General features: G+C 33.3%; 1 protein-coding gene across 1 annotated transcript; it reads right to left on the bottom strand.

The window, feature by feature from the left end:
* Positions 1-1504: 1504 nt before the first annotated feature.
* LOC145265337 (S-crystallin SL20-1-like) lies at positions 1505-17858 on the bottom strand. Its single transcript, XM_080121105.1, has 6 exons — positions 17620-17858; positions 12583-12678; positions 10577-10692; positions 6778-6831; positions 5064-5171; positions 1505-1669 (listed from the first exon to the last, which is right to left on the bottom strand). Exons 1-6 carry the CDS (start codon positions 17750-17752, stop codon positions 1505-1507), a joined length of 672 nt encoding a protein of 223 aa, XP_079977231.1. The 5' UTR covers positions 17753-17858.
* Between the last annotated feature and the right edge of the window lie 728 nt (positions 17859-18586).

The following is an 18586-nucleotide window of genomic DNA, read 5'->3' as shown; positions in this document are numbered from 1 at the left end:
AATCTGTGAGGGAGTGGTTTGCTGGGAACAAAGTAGAGTGGCAGGCAAACCGATGGGCAAGTAGATTAACCATCTCGGTTTCCATGCAAATTTTCCAGAAATCGCGAGTTCCTAATTTCTGCGCTTCAATGCGTTTTCTGGTGGTTTCGGTAGATTTTCTCTTGGCTGTGGCTATTTCCTTCTTACAATTACTACTAGATTCTATATACTTTTGTCTTTTTGTACTGGATTTATGTCGGATAAATCTGTGGTATGCATGCTCTCTTTGAGTAATGGCAGCTATGCAAGTAGAAATAAACCATTGGGGAGTGTGGGGTTTATTATTGCGTCTGGGAACAATTGCCGCTTTTAACCATTCAGTGGTCTTATTTGCGCACTGTTCAGCCGAAAGGGAAAATATATTTCTCCACGGAGCATCTTTTATGTGATCCTTGATGGCCTCCCAGTCAGTCTTATTGTAGTACCTTGTCGTTTTAAGCAGTGACTCTTCAACTGGGGATCGAGAACTTAGGGTCATATATATAATTATCACAACATCATCAGCATTACCGAGAGGGCAATGGGTATTTGTTTCGAAGTTATCAGGAAGTCAGAAATAGTTCCAGAGATAGGTTTGCTGGTCCTGACGATCTAGATACGTGATTGATTAAAGTACTATCTTATATTTGAACGAAAAGTCCAAATACATCCCGTAAACTCTGAAAACATTGCAATACCTCACATATTTTATATTAAATGCAAAGTAAAATGTCATACAAATATTTTCCAGAAACAATAAGTAAAAATCATATACGCCAGACACTTCAATAATTTGCAGCACTCTAGGTATTCCAATAATACAAACTACAACACAAATTATAAAACAATATCAGCAACAAAACGTTTCCAAAGCAAAACTACATCTAATACAGATATACATTGCATTTCAATTACACATCCAACATTTTAATTATAACGACCGTATTTGTTTCAGAAAAGAACAAAAATTTCAGCAAATCTTTTTAAAAATCATACTTTCTCCTTAAAATTCGTTTTAAAACCATCACTTTACACATTTTCCTATAACAAACAGTATGGCCATTTTAGCTTCTTACATTAATTGGCTAAAAGAATTGTTTGTGGGTAATGCGTGCTTTGCAAACGTCATGTGTCCATTAATAATTTACTTTCGTAAGAGTTTGTCTTTTCTGGGAATTAATTTTTCCCGTCCTTGAACGGGTAATCATCTACCACATATACAAAAAATAAATAAATAAATAAATAAAATAAATAATAAATAAATAAAATAAATAAAACAAATAATAAATAAATAAAAATATAGTTACAGAAAAATAAAGACGGTTTTAATGAAGCATATTTATTTTCTTTATTGGAAATAAAATCAACGTTTCAAAGCAAATTTCGCCAAAATCCAAACGGCGTCTATTTATCTTTCAAAACGTCACACTAATACAATTTGATTCGTTTTCATTGGGGCGTGGTAATTTGAATCCTTGTGTCGTCCTTACCAACAGGAGTTGCAACGGCTCTTCAGGTAACTGCAGATTTTGGGGTGGCTGGCGAAGCGGTTGTAGAGACCCATCATTCTTGGGTAGCTGCTGAACATGTTGGGGTAGGAACTGTACATGTTCTCCATGCAGCAGTAGAACATCATGTCACACCACATCATCTGGAAAAAGGAAGAACAAAGTTATTTATTTTAGACAGTTGTACGACGAAGAAAGATAAATATACTTATTTTTTATGAAATGAACAAAGTGAAATGTTAAATAAAAATGTCCTACACTGACGATCGTGAAAGCATGAAACATTAGTGTCCTTTAGTATAAACGATAATTATTGGTCCACCGACAAAAGGAGAGTGGACCTGTAAATTCACCCTTGTCCGTTTGTCCGTTCGTCTGTTCGTCCGTTCGTCTGTCCGCACTTTTCTCAATAACTAAACCTTGAAACTTTTTTAAAATTTTGCACAAACATTAAACGTGATATGAGTAAAATAAGTAACAGAATGAATTTTCTCGGAAAATTCCGCCCCCCACCCACCTGGGATGCCTTTCGGGTTAAAATGGCTAAAATTGACACTTTTGTGCTTATTAAAAAAATTGATGCCTTGGATTTTTATAAAACTTTCTGAAAAGTTGTAACTAACTGATTTCTATACAATTTTTTTTGTCTAACTTCACGATAACTCTTGGGTGTGCCCCATTAACTCTTTTAGGGCTAATAAAATCACTCCATTTTTTGGAACTATTTTACCATATTTGTCCAAAGTTTTCTGTGTATGTCTATTTATTAGCAGTTTTGCATGGTGCTGAACTCAAATTTAAATATGTTAAGGCCTTGGGAACGTTTGGGGCTAAATGGAGGGGTGGCAAATGATGGACTTAGTCATTTCTTTTTTTTTTTTTGCATAGTGCAGAACTCAAATTTACATATGTTAAGGCTTAAAACTTCACCGTTTGTTCATTTTCACCAGGATTTGACGTCTCCTGGGGACTTTTTGGCTAAATGGTGTGGGGAAGGGCAAAATGCTGAACTTAGTCATTTTTTATGCTTCGTTTACTGTGCATTCACGGGGGCCCATGCATGCTTCACTTGTTTATAATTTATAATTATTTCGCCCCAAAAACTGAGCACTGTCTGGGAAATAAAAGGCGATCGGATGGCCTTATGCGAGATCGCGATTTCCGGTCGCTTGATCATGTTAAGCCTGTATTTGACTTTATAAATGTTAAATTTCTCTTAATTCTCGTGGCGGTTGTAAGGTTCCTTGTCAAAGGTGGCTTCGTAGGCGGGGGAGGGGGTCGAAGCCTTTAACCAGCGACAATCGTCACTGCTTGGTCTGATAAGTGTGCAAGCATAAAATACTAATGTCTCTAGGTACAAAATAATTATTTATAATTTACATATGTGGATAACAATACAACGATATTCCGAATTTCAAAGTTTTATTCATCTTATGTATTCTTTCTTTGAACATGTCAAACATTCCATATATTTTTACAGTAGCTGTTTCATTACCTAGAATCAATCAATTATTATTATGTCAATACTTAATATATCCATCATAGACTCTTCAGAAAACAGGAATTTATTTACTTTAGAAAGAAAGAAAAACAAGCCGATGAAATTATGTAGGAAAACATATTGCTGCCATTTTAAATTTGAGGGAGAGTTACCCTTATTTATTTTACGTATTAGTAGCGTCCTAAATTATGAGATGAAAAAAATGAACGTATCTCTTAGTAAGGTGGGGTTGTCTCTCTCGGCACAGTGACCTTGTGTAAAACAACGCCGCATGAAGACTACGTGTTGTATTATTAATATTATTAACTTTGTTACATAAAAAAACCCAAAAAAACGCCGCAGTTTTCTTTTTCTTTTTCTTTTTTTTTGTAATGTTTTGACTTGATAAAAATATCGTTGGTTTTCTCATCCTAAATTATGAGATGAAAAAAATAATTCCTCTACAATTCCATTTCTTGTTCTCTTTCGGTGGAGGCGCAGTCCTTCACGACTGAGACACTTTTTATTTTTGTACCTTTTCTTCCACGTTAAAAACCGACCCTGGTGTCTAACTCTGTCCCGTGGGGAGGCATTGTAAATAGGTACAATTATTGTTGCATTTTCATTTTTTGTAATGTAGTTGATCCCCCCCCCCAAAAAAAAACCCGATTCTCTTAATAGTAAACTACATTTTGTATTATTACTGTTATCAACTTTGTTAGATTAAAATAAAAATTCGTCACAGTTTTATTTATGTTTTGATTTAATAAAAATATCGTTATAGTAGCGTCCAAAATTATGAGATGACAAAAATGAACGAATCTCTTAGTAAAATGGAGTTGTCTCCCCCTGCACAGTGACCTTATGTAAAACAGCGCCAATAATTTTCCATATCATTTTAATTTACATTAAATATTTATAATTTAATAATTTATACAAAAAACAAAAACAAAAAACTAACACTAGTACAACTAGTGTGTCAATATTATCTAGTACGAAAATAACTTGTTACGTTTCGAAACAAAACTCGATATTTTATTTTACTTATAATCTTCATTTTTTAATGCTAGCTATATAATTAGAAGATAAAAAATATTTGTATCAAAAGTGTAACTCTATTCAGATAAATATATGTTGTCTAATATTTTTTGTTAATTACTTAACACTTTACTTTGTATAAAAAAAGAGTTGTCTATACCAAGCTACTGATTTTGTAAAGTACATTCTAAGGGACAATACTCTACATTAGAAATAAACTTATTTATCTCCCTTATATTTAAATGCAACTTTACTGACTGAGTTTTACTACGACATTATTTTCGCTTGAATGCCAAGCAATTAAACGTATGTATATATGTATGTAAGTGTGTGTAATTATATATATATATATATATATATATATATATATATATATATATATATATATATATATATATATATATATATATATATATATATATATATATATATATATATATATATATATATATATATATATATATATATATATATATAATTACACACACTTACATACATATATACATACGTTTAATTACTTGGCCCTCGGGACAAGATCAAAGTGTAGTATCTGTTCTTCAGGTGCTGCTGCTGCACTTCTATTTCTTGTTCTCTTTCGGTGGAGGAGAAATCCTTCACGACTGAGACAATTTTTATTTTTGTACCTTTTCTCCACGTTAAAAAACGACCGTAGTGTCTAACTCTGTCCCGTGGGGAGGCACAGTAAATAGGTACATACATATATACATAGGATATTTATTCATTAATATCAATAATTATTACGATCACTATGATAACAACAATCATGGTTATAATTAACAATAATTAAGTAATTATTTTAATTTTAATTTTGTGAATTTTAAGTGTGAAAATTAAAGATATAATATCTATCTATCTATCTATCTATCTCTCTATCTATCTATCTATCTATCTATCTATCTATCTATCTATCTGTGTGTGTGTGTGTGTGTGTGTGTGTGTGTGTTTAGATGTTTGCACTGAGATACTCAGGAATATTTTGATACAAAGCAACCACTAACCTGATCTCCCATGAACCACTGGTTTCCTCCATTGCGCATGCACAGAGTCCTCTCCATGAAGGGCATGATCCTATTGAAGGTGTTCATGTATCTCCAGTACATGTAGTTCTGAGAAAAAGTAAAAAACATGAATTAGTTGATGATATTTTCAGGCGTAGTCGATTATAAAACGTAATGCGAGTTCTGCCACACATTTCAAAACGTAGCGCTTTCCATAAACAACGTTCTGAATAAAACCTAAACCGAATTAATTTAAATAAACATATTTCTGCAAATAGTACTTATATTTTTTCCTCATCGTCACAGCATTATTTTACAAGTAAATTGCAGTAAGAGATAAGAGATAAGAGATTGGCCAGGAAGTAAGTGTAGTATCTGTTTTGATACTAAACTTCACCTTTTCTGACCTCGATCAGTGGAGAAGAAATCCCTCTAGACTGAGGCAATTTTTATTTTTGTTCTCGTACAGAGTTCCCCTTTTTGGGAAGCTAGATTTAATCACATTAAAAACTGAGCCAATGTCTAACTCTGCCCTCGTGGGGAGGCAAGTAAATATGAACAGTAAGAGATAAAGATAAATAGTTATATCAAATGTGAATTGTACTAAAGTTAGATTGACAACATTTATTATAATATAAACATCGACCTTGGGGTTTGTATATCTATACACATAGATTCAAAAAAGTTCTCAAATAAAAAACTATATAACAAATAAATGTTATCAAAGGCAAGATAAGTTACTTTCCTACCTAACTGGATGCTTTTTTTAGTGTTTTTATTTAATGTAACATGCTTATTCAGCTCGAAAAACATACAGTGTTTGCCAATGTATTTGAAAAATGCAAATGGCGGTAGGCTCTATGTTGAATAGTTTGGGAAAATGAGTTAAAACTACAAAACTCTACAAAATACTGTTAGAAACCCACCGAATATCTATTAGCCTATGTTACAGTAACACATATTCAGTGGGTTTCTAACAGTATTTTGTAGAGTTTTTTTTTTTTAGTTTTAGGTCATTTTCCTAAACTTACGTATTCAGCACAGAGTACCCCGCTATTTGCAATTTACGAGTACATCGGTAAACACTGTATGTTTTTCGAACTGAATAAATACTTTGCATTAAATAAAAACACTAAAAAAATTATCCAGTTAGGTAGAGAAGTAACTTATCTTGTGTTTGATAACATTTATTTGTTATATATTTGTGTTTTGACAACTTTTTCGAATCTATGTATATAGTAATACAACCCCAACCTTGTGCAAACGTTTATTTTAAAATAGAAAGTAAATTTAAATACTTCTTTCTATAACAATTGCATCTCTGTAAATACAAGATTTCCACAGCATTCTGTCATTTAGTTGCTTATTGATAAATGCTTTCAGTTAAAATAGCTCTGTTCGAATTCGCTCATTTTTACATAGTATCTGATAAGCGGTTTTTTTTATTAGTGATTTCAGCACGCGTGTAGCTATACCTTCCTCCACATTAATAAAACCTCACCCACACTCATCCAACAGAGAGATGTGGTATGCTTGATTGGATTAGAGTTTGTTAGAGCTATTTTTTAGCATTACATCGTGCGTTAGATAAATTCGTCTTATTTAATATGCCGATTAAAAGATATCGTAAAAGTTCTCGAATTGCATCAATACTTAGAAATAAAATACAGCATTGGATATTTTTCGGAATATTTTGTAATGAAATGTGACTCACATCGTAATTGCCGCACATGCTGTCACCACCGAATCCCCAGTCGTTCATGTTGTACTGTGGATAGAAAAAAAACAAAAAAAAAAAACAAAGAAAGATATTTAGAAACGTTTGTGATAACGATCAGAAACAAAACAAAAGTGGTTTCGTTTTTTTTTTTTATCTAATCGACTCAATGTTCTATGGCACACAAATATAACTTTGCCTCTTTCTCTCTACGTATTGATACCCCCTCTCTCTCTTTTTCTCTCTCTCTCTCCTTTGTATTGCCTCTTTCTGTTAATGTATGTGCTCTCTCTGTCTTGCTTTATATTGCTACACAATGGATGGTCATATGTCGGATAGCGATTACATCAGCTAATATTGATCTTCACTAGGTTTGACAACACCGAATCCCTAATCGTTCATGCTGCACTGTGAGAAATAAAGAGAAACATTTAAAAACATTTGTAATTGGTGATTAGAATACATTAAGATCGACTTGCTGGATCTATGAGCTAGTAAGGATAAGGAATATGTGACAATATGTAACAATATGTAACGTTATAAAATAAATTTCACGGTTCATGAATGAAAGTTACAAGGCTGAAAAATGAGTAGTTTTTGTAATAAACAAAAAGTCGCCATTCGGAAGTGACGTGGCAAATAATAATATTCAATCTTTGGTTATGTCTTTGAGACAGACTTTGAGATAGACGTGTTTTAGAATAGTATATTGTTAATTAAAAATGTATTGGCATTTTAACCATATTAACTATCCAATATAAAAATGTAATGCAATAAATAATTAAGAAAAAAACATAAGGATATTACATTCCTAACACATTGATACACAAGTTAGAAAAGCATTTCATCCAAGGCATGAAAATTGTTAAACAAAATGTTTTTCTATAGGCTTTAAAAATAAAGGTACAAGATTCATTTTGAAATTTATTTATCTTCAAAGTGTACTTTTATAAATTTTACAAAGTAAGGTATGCAAATTTAATACCTTACTTTGTAAAATGTATAAAAGTGCACTTTGAAAATAAATAAATTTCAAATTGAATCTTGTACCTTTATTTTTAAAGCCTATAGTAAAAACATTGTTTAACAATTTTCATGCCTTGGATGAAATGCTTTTCTAACTTGTATCGTATCTTTTTAAGATTATATTTTATTTAATTTATTAACTTGGATTTAAAAAAAGATGAATGTGCTTTTGTATGTATTTATAAAAACTCTTCGCCTCTCTTTTTTTCAGATTGTATTTCTCCTCACACCACAACTCATTTTTGCAACCCCTCTTTGTATTATTACAGGTCTGAATATTCTCTCTGTTTCAGTTTGTAATTCCCCTCACACCACACCTTTTTTTGCAACTCCCTCTTTGTCATACATGTCTGAATAATGAGAAAATCTGAATTTTTTTAACAAAAACTTTAAAATAACTTTTTTATATTAAATTTTTTTAAACTTCTTTCAGAATAGAAAATCTTTACAATTTGATAAGGAACATATTTCACATAGGTTTCATTAAAAATATTCAGTAGATAACGAGAAAAATAGAGATGAAAATTTCAAAAGGAGTGTATAACTGGTTACGCTCAATAGTAGTCCTCACTAGCGAAAGACTTTGTTATTGTTATTCTATTATTATTATTATTTAAAACATTTTGTGTCCTGCGCTTTCGCGCGAGGACTAATATAACAGTTTATATTTTTTTAAATTTATTTTTATCTATTTTATACGAGCAACTTTACGCCTATGTACCACTAATTCTAACGCCGGGCAATACCAGATTGTATTGTTGGCAAACTAGGGTCCAGATGTGGTTAACACTTGGTAAAAAATCCAGATGTCCCAATTGCTGTATATCAGAAAAGTAAGATTTCTCAGTATTATATCAGTATTAAATGATATCAGTTTTGGACGGCGCTTGCGGATCTCGGCGAGAGTTGACGTCAAATCGCTCACATGTCTTATGTTGAAGAAGAATTTCAAAATAGTCTAATTTCGATCATGGATAAAAAGGATTATTGTCATGTCTGTTTTCGATCGGATCGACGTAGAGGTCGAACCCCTCAATTAGCTGATGAAGCGCATTTTTGTTAAGAAAATAGAAAGAAAACAAAATGATTTTCCAGAAGAAGAAAGATAACAAGAAATTGAACGACTTAAGGAAGAAGAGGGAGAAAGGCAAAGATAATTAAGAGGGAGAAAGAGAGAAGGACGTTGGGAAAATAAATAGAAAGAAAACAAAAAGAAATTAAAAAAGAAGGTTAGGTGAGAGTGAGAGGATTTCAAAGGAAAGAAAAAGTAAGAGAGAAGGAAGTGTTAATCTCACATAGATGGGTCAGAATTAGTGGTTTTGAAAACCACTAATTCTGCTCCATCTATGTTTTTCATAAAAACTAAAAGCACGGCTGGACAGAGCGTCTTTTACCATCAGTCCAGCCAGAGTGCAGGCTTCTGTCTTGTTGACTTTTTCCTCCTTCGACCAATAAAACTAATTGAAGAATTTGATTTCTGTTGCAAATCCTGCATCTAAAAGCATTAGCTTGTTCTTCGTAAATCCGAGAGAAAACCCGAATCTTTGCACGAACTCATTCAAATTATTTTATGCAAATAATTATTTCTGTTAAGAAAATGGTTTTATTAAGTGCTGATTACCGGATGAATTGGAGAATGACACAGTTAATTTCAGATCTACCTTGAAAGCTGATACCCAAGCTGCTGGTTGAGTGAAACAGCATATCAGCACCACCAGGGCACCTGTGAAGGAATAACTCACCCACAACGTCGGACAACAAAGCGGTCAGCCAACGAGTTAAAAGGTATTGCTATCTAGATTTAGGGTCGTGCGAGTTTTGTGCCTGGTGAGGGTCTGGTTACATTTTGAGGAGTTCATCACTAGACGAACTTAAAAGCGGAACCACTAGGACTTAGGGTTGGTGCACATCTTCTTGCCCGTATGCACGACCTGCCTACAGAGAGATTACATTTGTGGTCCCGTGACGCAGGATTGTACGTAACACACCTCCCATCGTACTACACCTATACCTGAATATAATGATGGGATAGGCTGAAATCAGCGAGAAAATATGAGTTATATTAATAAATAACATTCACCGCTTCTGAAATGGCTGGCTCCAGGGAGGTAATTCATTAAAAGAGTTGTGTCCCTTAGATCAGTGCGTAGTAAGTAATTATTATTCTCAACATTAAACAACGACCTTAGTGTCTAACTCTACCCTCGTGAGGAGGCAAAGTAAATAGGAATATAATGTGTTGGAGTGAATTTAATTAAACGATAACTATTTGTATTCGATATGAATAGAGGGTTGATATAGAAACTACGATTACACACTTCTCAGCAAAAGCTTATTAATCCTATATCTGAGGAGGCGGGATGTAAATAATATTCGAAACAGAGAGGAGGAGAAAAAAAAAACAAAGTGTAGCGAAAGAAAAGAGTGAAGAGAGAGGTTAAAAGATAGAAGAGGGACGTAAAGATATATTTAATTGTATATATATATATATATATATATATATATATATATATATATATATATATATATATATATATATATAGCAAATCATGACCAAGGCTAGGACAACAGCATATTCTTTTCATTGTTTTGACAATCGAGTGTGTATCCGTTGATATCTTATATGCTTTTATACAGAATGATGTGGTCTCGGTTGATTAACTATGTCTTACTGTGTCGGATATATACTCGAGAGTCAAAACAATAAAAAGAATATGCTGTTGTCATCGCCCTAATAATGACACAACGAGCCACGGTCAGTCTAACTCACCCTGAAGTTTCCGTTCTTCCAATGGTAGTACCTCATGTAATCGTGCATGATTTCATAAAAGCAGTCGCTGATGTAGTCACACCTGAACATGTCCATGGGACTCTTGGGGTAGAAATCTATGCAGAAATATTAAATGAAGACTATTAGCATCATAGATGTTGTAAACATTCAAATCATAATTATATTCATTAATATATAACCCTAATGGACTCATGTGTTTAACAGTTCATATGTAACTGCAATACAGCTTTAAAATAAGTCGGTTTTTAATTGTTTATGATTGTTATAAAAGTTTCAACAAAATTACTATCCTTATTTAGAAAGCCATTATTTACATGGAAAGATAGGGCTTTTTTTTTTTTTTTAACTATTCTTGAATTTCACTTAATAATTTAATAAACAAGAAATCCACTAAAATTGAAATTTAACTTGATTTCATACCTAAAAATAACACTACAAATTAAATAACAAATGTTGTTGTTTGTGGCACATAAGTCCGTATACAGGACTATACGCGTGGTATTTTATTCCACTAATAGGATGTTCTATAAAAAGAAACTTTCTTCATGGGGATTCCATTTAGTTTTTTTTTTTACACAATAAGACGGAAAGAAAAATCTTTGATATAACCAGACGAGTTCTTACTGTAGTTATCTATTAGGGATGTCGGGAAGTAAATATTAGTTCAACTAGTGTGCATTTCGAAAGTTTCTCATTAAATGCATATCAACACGGCATGGCGACGAACGGAAATATATTTAATGCCCCAGCGAATTAGGCGAAGGATTCAGAGATCAGTTCCCTACAAAAAAGAAAAAAAAAAAAAACAAAACAAAAAAAAAACTAAACGCAAGCGTCGAATTGTTATATGAAAATTGCGTCACGTGATCGACATATATTTTTTTCGAGCAGTTTTCACTCGGGAAGCCAAGAGAAAACACGCGCTGACAATGTAAAAAAAAAGAAGAAAATTTCCTGATACCTGTCCGTTTATTAGACGAGGTTTAATTAGGTAGGGAAATTAGGTTAAAGGTATAAATAGTCTTTTATAAAGAGTTAGTATAAGCTGTGTTTGGTTAGTCAGCTTTTTCCAAGCTATGTCTTCGTTCACACCCACCCAATGGGGTGAGGTTGATGCAAAGTTGATGTTTAACGCTGTAATTTCATAAGAAACGAACGCATCAAGTCGCATGAAACATTGAGTTACGAGATGTTTTTTTCGTGCTTTTATGTCAGACATTATTGCAAAAACCAGGCGACAGAGGAAGGAAAAACTTCGGCTGCCACATAACCAGCGCTTCTGTCTACAGATGCATCATGTGTGTTGAAGTATGCTGCAGAAGATGTGCTGTGCGCAAATGAGAACATCGTCAATAAAACAAGGTTAGAGACTGAGGGTCATGTTAAAATGGCAAGAAATGGCAGAAACCCTACATCAAGATCTAAAGACAGTCAATCTATATCCTAATCACACCTCATTGTATGTCGAAAGGAAAAATTCAGTACGAAACCAACAACGCAGGATACACGAATAAAAAAAAAACAATAGGTAAAAGTACATAATAGTTAACACTCAAGAAGTCGTAAACAAAGTAAAACACACACAAAAAACACAATTTATATAATGCATATAATAATTATATTCTCTACAGGACTCGTATGGTTTAAACGTATGGAAACAATTTGTAAGAGTTTTTATACGGTTTAAAAATTCTTGGAAATGTTTTACGCATATTAAAACTACGCGGATTCTGCCATTTTGTTTAGTTTACAAGTTCTCTAGTATTTGCTATCTGTACTTTTGACGTTAAAAAATCGCTTGAAAATTATTGCAACGCGTTTCAACCGCACGGGTTAAGTTGAGAATTTAACTCTAATGCGTTTTTTTTTTGCAAATTCTGAGCTGTTTTAGCAAACGATTATTTTAATGATATTTTCAATGTAAAAACGATAAATACTGTTTTAATCAAGCAAAATTGTTTTCATCATTCGAATGAGATACTTACTGTATTCACGGGCCATGTACCTGCAAATGGCCATTGTTTCGGGCATCATGTCGCCATTGTCAAACTGCATACAGGGAAGATAGTTACAAGGGAAATCTGGAATAAGAAAAATAAATAAATGAAAATAAATGAAGAGACAGAAACAAATCCACCCCTGTCTATATAGCAATATTAAACATCAACACACACATACGAACACGAACGCGCGCACACACACACACACACACACACACACGTATATAGACGCAATCATGAATCATACGCAAAAGTTATACCCAGATTGGAGTACATACACGCAGAGAAACAAAATATTTGACAGCCTAATCTTTTCCTTAGACTTGGTAATGATTTTTTAATTCAATATTTGGCCTTGCGATACTTCACACATCTATGGTTTTAATCGAAACCTTTTCTTTTATGGAAATTGCTCCAGGCAAAGCATGAAACCACTTGATGTAAGGATGTAGAAAATACTTCAAAGTCAAAAACTTGCTAACAATAAGTGTTAGATAGAATAGATTCTGACCCAGAAAACAGCAATTCTTTCTTCTTCGTCAAAAACATCACTCCTGGAATATGAGGACTAAAGGACAAAATAAAGGAAGCGAGAGTTACAGGGTTGTTGAAAGTAAAGGCAATAGTCCTTTTCTACTCTCCTTAATGCGCATATACAGTTTGGAATGTTTTCATTAATAAAATTAATACTAAACCTTTAATTTTATAGTTTCTTCACTAGAACTAGTAGACTTTGGAATTTTTATGTTCTGCTTCCGCGGCAGTACTAACATGTGGAAGTTTGTAATGTAAACAGACATATCGCTGCTCAACTCCATGCTTAGATTGTCCCTATAAGAACGATCGCTCATAATAGTCTCGTACATGTCAAGTGAACTGTTTTTTTGTTATGAATATGTGTTGAAAAGCTTTAAACCTTAAATGTTTTCACCTGTCGGCAATAATTTTATTAAATATGGGTTAATCAACGTTTGTTTCTCCAAGACTTTGTATCCTTATCTATTTCAATTACACAAAATACACGTTAAATTATTCCACTGATTCATGACTGAAAATGTTTGAGAAAGAAACCCTCATGTCCATTCGTCCAATTAGCAATAATACACAATTAACTACTAAACTAACTCCAAATTCTGTCAATCACTTTCCCACTCTCTCACGGGTTTTGTTTTACCTTCACAATTCACAGTCTCTCATTTTTTCTCTCTTCTGTTCATCGCCTTTCTATCTCCGTTTATTAACAAACCAAAGTAATAGAGATTAGAAAGAATAAAAAGATTCGAATAGTTCATTAAACAAGTAATAAATAAAACAGTAAAGCGCTCGACTATAGTCGAGGGTGACCCAAATGCTTCCTTATATGATAAGGTAGCATTCGGGTCACCCTCGACTACTACACCGAGATTTAGGCGAGTGTCACTCATTTTTTTTTTTTAGAATTATTCCATTCATCATTTATCTTCACCTTATAATGCTGATTATTTGGCAAGGGGACATCAAGTACAAATTTTAAGGTCTTTGGTAACTCGATCGAGTTGACCCTTTATTTCTCTGCCCATTAATGAAAAATCTTACTATTACGCCAAATGAGTATAATACGATTTAACGTATAAATGAAAAAGAAAGAAAGAAAAAAAAAAAGAGAGAGAGAGAGAGAGAGAGAGAAATATATCGAACAGAAAGCTATTGGTTTAGGTTTATTTTTAAATTTAACTGGCTTTGCACACTCATTTTCTGAATCAAACAATCTAACCTGAGCTCAATGGGATATCCAACGGGTCACATTGTTCTTGTTTCTTATAACTACAGATTTATTTACTTAAGAGAAAAATAAGAAGTTTGTGGGGCGGATATTAATTGCATTGAGAGTCTATATGACCCCATTATTATTTCATCAATCGTTTGAGCGAGCGAAAACAGTGGAAATAAATTCCTCGGTGTCATTGGAGGAAATGAAAGTGAAGCCACTGTACTTCATAATTTCAAGTACCTGTTATTCGCATTCAGTTACTCATATAAGTACTGGCCTTGCACAACATTGCTTAACCCAGATTACCAACCACGAAACGATATTTAAAAAAAGACACAGCTAAGTTTAAAGAATAAAGAGAATGACCGGTTCCTTACCATTTCTGCAACGATCTGAGAAGTCGTACGTCTTTTCCATATTAATCAGACCAAATTAACGGAAGTTATTCTCGGTTTAGAGCCTTGGTGTATTTATTGAATATTCGTCTCAGCGTTTAGGCCGATGTAAACTCCGACCTTTTTTCAGATGTATCTTTACAACGACTGTTACTGGTGAATGGTGGAAATAATTTTTTTTTTCTAACAAACAATATTCGTGAGCACATTCACCAAAAAAGAAAAAAAAAAAAAAGAAAAAAGCAATTATCAAGATACAGCTGAAGAATGTCGGAGATTATATCGGCCGAAACGTTGTGAGAATAAAAACAAGATGAGAAGAATAGAAAATAAAAAAAATGCATATCATCAACACTTAACTAAAAATCCAGAGACATTATACAAAATAGTAGGTTTCGTTATTATTAAATTTCTTTTCCAGGTTCTTGATTCTAAAACATATTTGTAAGCTTTTCTAAATGAAAGATGTTTTGAGCAAACCAGGTATAAATTAAAAGGCAGCTGCACATACCCTCTTGCCAGCTTACTACAATCTGATTGTCTTCAAGTCCAACGTAAACAAGTTTTGATGAACCGTCCTCTTAAGTCATCCAATTTACAAAATTCCCACTACTTATGTTTACTACGCTATGATCACATTGACTAATGTATACCCATTAACCCTTATCCTCGAGTGGCCTCCGGGCCTTGATAAGTGGTGATTCCTGTGTAAAAAAAATTGTAATGAACGGCTCTCGTCTTTCTTTGACAAACTTCTTTGACTGACCTTCACGTCTGACCTGAAATGGAAAACTTATATCAGATCCGTTGCTGTAACCACTGGAAAAATAATAGGATTATTAGACTGCACCAGAAAGTATCTCACTCCCGACGCCGTTCTCTACCTATACAAGTTTCAAATACGTCTGAGGATGGAGTATTGCTGCTACATCGGGTAGCTCTTCCTAAGAGTACCTTTTCATACAAAAGATTCTTCGGGATTTAGTGGATGAGGACCGCTTTGCCTCCTTACTTTCTCTTTCTCACAGAAATAACGTTGCGAGTCTATCTCTGCTCTATCGTTATTTTCATGGTAGGCGCTCGACTGAGCTCTAATCCATGGTTCACCTTGTAAAACGTTTCTAACTCGTTTAGCAAAAAAACCGCCAACTCTTACTCTCTCTCCGTGCCTAAAACTAAACCTAAATTCCATGAGCAGTTTCTTTCCCAAAATTGTCCGTTTTTGGAACACGATACAGTGGAACTGCTTCCCCGCTGACTATAACTTGGTCATTTTCAACTTCAATGTAAATATGTTTTGTTGATCCGTCGTCTTTAATAATAAAGCTCTGCCCAAATTCCATCATAACTGATCATCATTGAGATGTCTCACCATTTACGTAACACTTATTAATCCTTAAACTTGAGTGGTGGCCTTTTGCCATTGATAACTGCTGACTTTCAGGTAGAAAACGTATTTGATTAAAATTGAGTGTAATTGAATGTAAATATATAACAAGATAAGTTGAACGAAGGTAACTCAATTCAAAATCATGCTATAAAATAAAGACTTATAAAAACTTTAAAGATTCGTAATTTGCAATTTTGGAATGGTGCGTTTTGCTTGAATGATGTCAATCAACGGACAATGCTCAGTTGAAATGAGATGGCTATGCTAATTGTGTTAGATAATCTATAAAAATGATTAACGAAATTATGTAGAGAAACGATCGTATTTAAATTAGAACACAAGAAGATATGACGTAGGCTGATATATATATAATCATTTGTAAAATACGTCCAGACGGATCCCGTAAGATGGAGATTTCTGTTGATGTCTTAGTCTGAGAACGAAAACAACGAACTATACCATTTAGCTGACTGGGCATAAAGACGGATGTACGAAATTATCTACGTACAAATGTTTGGCAAAAGAGAACTTGCTACAGTTTTATCAAATAAACGATAGGCTCTGTGCGTTTATTATTTTCTAACAATCAATCAGGTAGGTTTTCCAATAATATAGCTTTGATAATCTGAGGATTTGTTAATTTCCTTAGAGAAGAATTACAAATATTGGCAAAAATATTCTCCTGGTATAACAGATTGAGATAAAAAAAAGCAAATCGTAACAGTTATAATGTCATATAAACCGAATCCACTCTCGATTTACAACGAACGACAGACTGTGTGCTTTATTATTAAAAGATAAAAGGCTTCCTTCAGTCGTGACAGACTATGGATATCCAGGGTCTGTGGCAAGAGTAGCTCAATCTCCAACCACACTTCTCCTGGTTCGACATTGTTGAATACCTGTGGCAAGTGGAGGTTCAGAACCACTGGAAACAATGCCGAGATAAGCGGAGAGCACATACAGCGCCTGGAATTCCCAAATGGTCACCCATCTGGTACTAGCCGGGTTCAAAGTTGCTTAACCGCTGACCTGACGGGAGCTGGTGTGTCAACGTGATTATGCTGTAGGAGAAGATAATGCATGTGAATATGATACCATGATGAATGAACATATATTTCGCTAGCTCATTCGAAAAGAAAGAGCTTATGTCTGAGGTATGATAGCATATTACATATTACGACGTACCCTCTAAAATGAAGATACCCCCTGTAAGAATTGTATCATTACCATAGAATATGTACTACACCCTAACGATTATATGCACAACTATATGGAGTACAGGTTAGCAAGGCTTAACAGTCTACCATGCTATTCAGTTTACATTAAGATTAAGGACAGATAAATTAATAATTTTCTCGATCATATTAGATAAACAGTAACATCCAAGTATTGATCAAGCTTAGTAAACCCTAACTTCTTGTTTAACCATATTTTCCTATAGCAAAATCTAAATAATTTGCAAGAAGAAAGTACCAATTCCTTACCATTCCTGCAACGATCCCAGTCGGAGAATTCGTATCTCTTGTCCATGTATTTGACGCCAGCCATATGGAACATCATACGAAGGATCTCGGCACGGCCGCGGCCATTGAAGTAATGGAGGGTGTAGTTAGGCATGGTGGAGTGGTTTTCGGCTTATGATAACAAAGTGGAAAACGAGCTGCTGTGGGTTGAGTGACTGCAAGTCTTCTCTGACGACCAAGACTCAAATAAGTCTCGTATTTATATTCTCGAGTTAATCAAGTAGTTAGCGATAATTAATAGGTAGCGAGTTGCCTGACCAAGGACGCCTATTCAATATTCCTCAGTTGAAGAAACTCAATTTCGTTTGCACTTTTAACATTTCTAAGAACAAAAAAAAAAAAAAATCCTCCGGAATAATTAGAGTTGGACTCATTTTCTACACAATACTTTGCACCCTTATTTATTTAATTACTAAGGAATTCTTTCTAATTTCTTTGGTCTAAATTCAAGATTTAATCTATAGATTAGGTTTGGTTTATACAGATATAATCGACAAACTATTTTTCTATATCCTTATCTCTATTTTTATTTCTTTCTCTTTCTCTCTCTCTCTCTCTCTCTCTCTCTCTCTTTATATATATATATATATATATATATATATATATATATATATATATATATATATATATATATATATATATATATACACACACAGGGTGTCCGTAAAGTTACTATACAGTCTTACAAGTTACTATACAGACACCCTGTAATATATTAACAGTACAATAAATTTGCGCTCTTCCAAAGTTAGCTTGCGTGGCATGCTTGATTAAATAAACTTGTAAAAAAAATAAATATTAACTATTAATACAAATATAATACAATAAAACAATAAGACTGTATAGTAACTTTACGGACACCCTGTAATATATATATATATATATATATATATATATATATAATTATTTTTTTACTATAATATTTAAA

Source organism: Euprymna scolopes, chromosome 40, assembly GCF_053919585.1.
Source record: "Euprymna scolopes isolate OS-2025 chromosome 40, ASM5391958v1, whole genome shotgun sequence".
In the NCBI taxonomy this organism is placed as follows: domain Eukaryota; kingdom Metazoa; phylum Mollusca; class Cephalopoda; order Sepiida; family Sepiolidae; genus Euprymna; species Euprymna scolopes.
This window is presented reverse-complemented; position numbering and strand designations above follow the sequence as displayed.